Source organism: Armigeres subalbatus, chromosome 1 (assembly GCF_024139115.2).
Source record: "Armigeres subalbatus isolate Guangzhou_Male chromosome 1, GZ_Asu_2, whole genome shotgun sequence".
Classification (NCBI taxonomy): domain Eukaryota; kingdom Metazoa; phylum Arthropoda; class Insecta; order Diptera; family Culicidae; genus Armigeres; species Armigeres subalbatus.
This window is the reverse complement of record NC_085139.1, coordinates 105,469,968-105,472,781: the sequence shown is the minus strand read 5'-3', so window position 1 is coordinate 105,472,781 and position 2,814 is coordinate 105,469,968. Positions and strand designations below refer to the sequence as shown.

The following is a 2,814-nucleotide window of genomic DNA, read 5'->3' as shown; positions in this document are numbered from 1 at the left end:
TTTTACAGTTGTCAGAAGACATCGTAAAGGAATAGAGCTACGTACTCGCCGTCAACGGGAATCAGATCTATGGCGCTGGCTGAGAATTGGAAGAATAACAGCCTCAATTCTGAAGGAAGCAGTTAACACTTCCAATATAATGCCTCCTCCAAAAAAAACGGTGGTCAAAAAGATTTGTTATCCATATACGACAATGGTAGATTCTGCTGCAATGGCTTATGGTCGTCGGAATGAAGTCAATGCTAAACGGAAACTTGTAAAGTTATTAAAGGACCACCAAAATCTTGTTATTTCGGAAGCAGGATTGTTCATTTCGCCAACTAAACCTTTCCTTGCAGCTTCGCCAGATGCAACAGTGATTGAACTTAAGTGTCCATACCGATTAGATTCAAGAAGCCTTTTTGATGATCAGTTAAGTATCAATGATTTATGTAACAAGCCGAACAGTTTTATTAGGATTGGGGCAGATGATAAAGTTTGTTTGGTTGAAACTGACCAGTATTATTATCAAATTCAGTCGCAGATATGTATTTCTGGTTCTGATTTTGGAATTTTTATGATCTGGAGTAAGAAAGAGAGTGTTCTAATCAAAGTAGAAAAGGATTTACAGCTATGTAACCATTGTGTGCACAGAAGTCAATTGTACTTCTACAATATAATTTTGCCTGAGTTACTCGCGAACTATTTCACAAACCTGGTCTAGAAGAATTAATTGTTGTAGTGATATTCTTAAGTAATATAATTCAATAAAATATGAACTTTCTTTTGCGTTTGTTTTTTATTTTCGAGTTTCGATATCAAACAATAGATTTATTGAATGAAATTAATATACAAGCAAGCCTGACGATCAAATCAACAGTATTGACATTATTTTCTGATCGCCTCAGTGAGTGTACTTGAATAGTTCCATTGAGATAGGTGTACTTCTTTTTAATTTGTCCTATGATTCGCTCCACGTGCACTCTTAATGATGTGACCTGCCGATCGCTTTCGATGTTGATTGGATTCATTTGCTTATTTTTTTTCAAAAAAGTTGGTATGTTTAAAGTTGCTCTCTTTGATTTGATAAAATTCGCGACACTAAAACCTGTGTCAGCAAGAATGACCTTATCTGGGAAAATAAGGTCTAGGAATCCTTACGATATAGTAATAAATCTATCAGAGCAACGACCCACATATGCTCTTGAAATAAAAGCCACGCTTCCATCTGCTGCCATCACTATCAAAAACTTGGTGGTATAAGTCATCTTATACGCACTATGATGTGCGTTGGCTGCTTTTGGGACACCTGGTCGCTCAGTACGTACTTAGAAGCAATCCAATACTAAAACACTTCCATGTCCATAGTGCCGTTTGAAAATCTGTGGCATTTGTCGAATACTGTTTTCCTTTGTCGGTGGTTCAAGCGCGAATTGCAAACAGTCATGGAGAACTGTTGTAGTACGATGGAAATACTTCGATATCGTATTAACACATATTGAATAGTCATCTGCCAATTCTACGAACGAAGTGTTCATACGTAGTTTTCTTAACGTCATCACAAAAATCTCTTCTCTGGACAGTTCGCATGATGCTTCGAGCAGATGAGGCTCCACGAATTCATACATTTTCTTCAAGATGATATAGGAACTGATTCCAGTATAACGATTGCATTTTTTGTCGTCCTGCAACCAGGCCAACCCTTTTGTACACTTGTGTAATTATGTCTTGAGATCGTTGATAAGCTCATACTGGATTTGTAATTCACGGCGATAGTGTGACATCAGCATACAGTTACCACACGTTTGCTTCGTGGATATGTTTTCATTTTCTAGAAAACAACGGATGTTATAATATTTGTTTCAATAATAAAGTGCAGAACAAAGGCAACAATAGTGGAAATTTGTAGGTAAGAGACCATCCACAAAGTACGTCACGCTCCTAGTGGGGAGGGGGTTCCGAACAGCGTGATGACTCATACAAAAATGTTAGAGGTTTAATACAAAAAGTGTGACGAAGGGGGAAGGGGGGTCGAAAATAGCCAAATTTTGCGTGACGTACTTTATGGATCTAAAACGTTGTTCGATTCACATTTACAGATGCCATTCATATTCCACTATTATTATATATAGATCTACTTACTATTTGATAGAGTTTCCGACTCGGTTTCCGATTGATCGTCTGTTGTGTTTTCTTTTTGAGAACTATCCAAATCTTGATCCAAATCTTCAGACTTATCGGATTCCGTAGTGTTTCCGGATGTATAGTAATCGCTCATTGTGGCTGTCAGAGATTCACTTGTCACTTTAGTCTTCTCTGTGTAGGGCTCATCTCCCGGAACAATCTCGGAAGCGTTCATGAAATCCTCAGACGGTGTAATTTGATCCGTGTAAAGGGTACTGGTGTCGGATTCAACATTCATCTCCGCCAGACTATCATTTTCGTAGAAAAATACTCCTTCAATTTTCTTTGATGGCACCCAATCGATATTTGATTTGTGGGTTTCGCTGGAGCACCTGCCATATTAATTAATCATAGGTTTATAATTTCAAGCTAGTATTTAGATTTAAATTTATTTATATTGTATACTGTACCTGAAACAGAATGCAGATTACAGATGAATTTGTTTTCCGGCTTAAAAAGAGACCTGAAACCCAGAGCCGAAATCCATCTTTCTAGCCGTTTCTCCGCCAACTTACTGGGTAATTTGCTTTTGCGGCTAACGAAGCGATAATAACGCGATTTGTTCGTCAGGTGCGTAGACTAGCAGCCTGGAACTATGCACTTGCGGGTCATTTTCTTCGCGAACTAGATTCCTTCAGCGCTGAATTCTAG

General features: G+C 38.2%; 1 protein-coding gene across 1 annotated transcript; it reads right to left on the bottom strand.

Annotated features, from left to right (window-relative positions):
• Positions 1-1,676: 1,676 nt before the first annotated feature.
• LOC134204996 (uncharacterized) lies at positions 1,677-2,349 on the bottom strand. Its single transcript, XM_062679849.1, has 2 exons — positions 2,122-2,349; positions 1,677-1,810 (listed from the first exon to the last, which is right to left on the bottom strand). Exons 1-2 carry the CDS (start codon positions 2,336-2,338, stop codon positions 1,701-1,703), a joined length of 327 nt encoding a protein of 108 aa, XP_062535833.1. The 5' UTR covers positions 2,339-2,349; the 3' UTR covers positions 1,677-1,700.
• Between the last annotated feature and the right edge of the window lie 465 nt (positions 2,350-2,814).

Excerpts from the sequence above, each read along its gene's own strand:
- LOC134204996 (XM_062679849.1), bottom strand. The coding sequence starts at position 2,338 with ATGAACGCTTCCGAGATTGTTCCGGGAGATGAGCCCTACACAGAGAAG. Across the intron at positions 1,811-2,121 it reads GTCGGAAACTCTATCAAATA|AAAATGAAAACATATCCACG; the intron begins GTAAGTAGATCT and ends GTTGTTTTCTAG.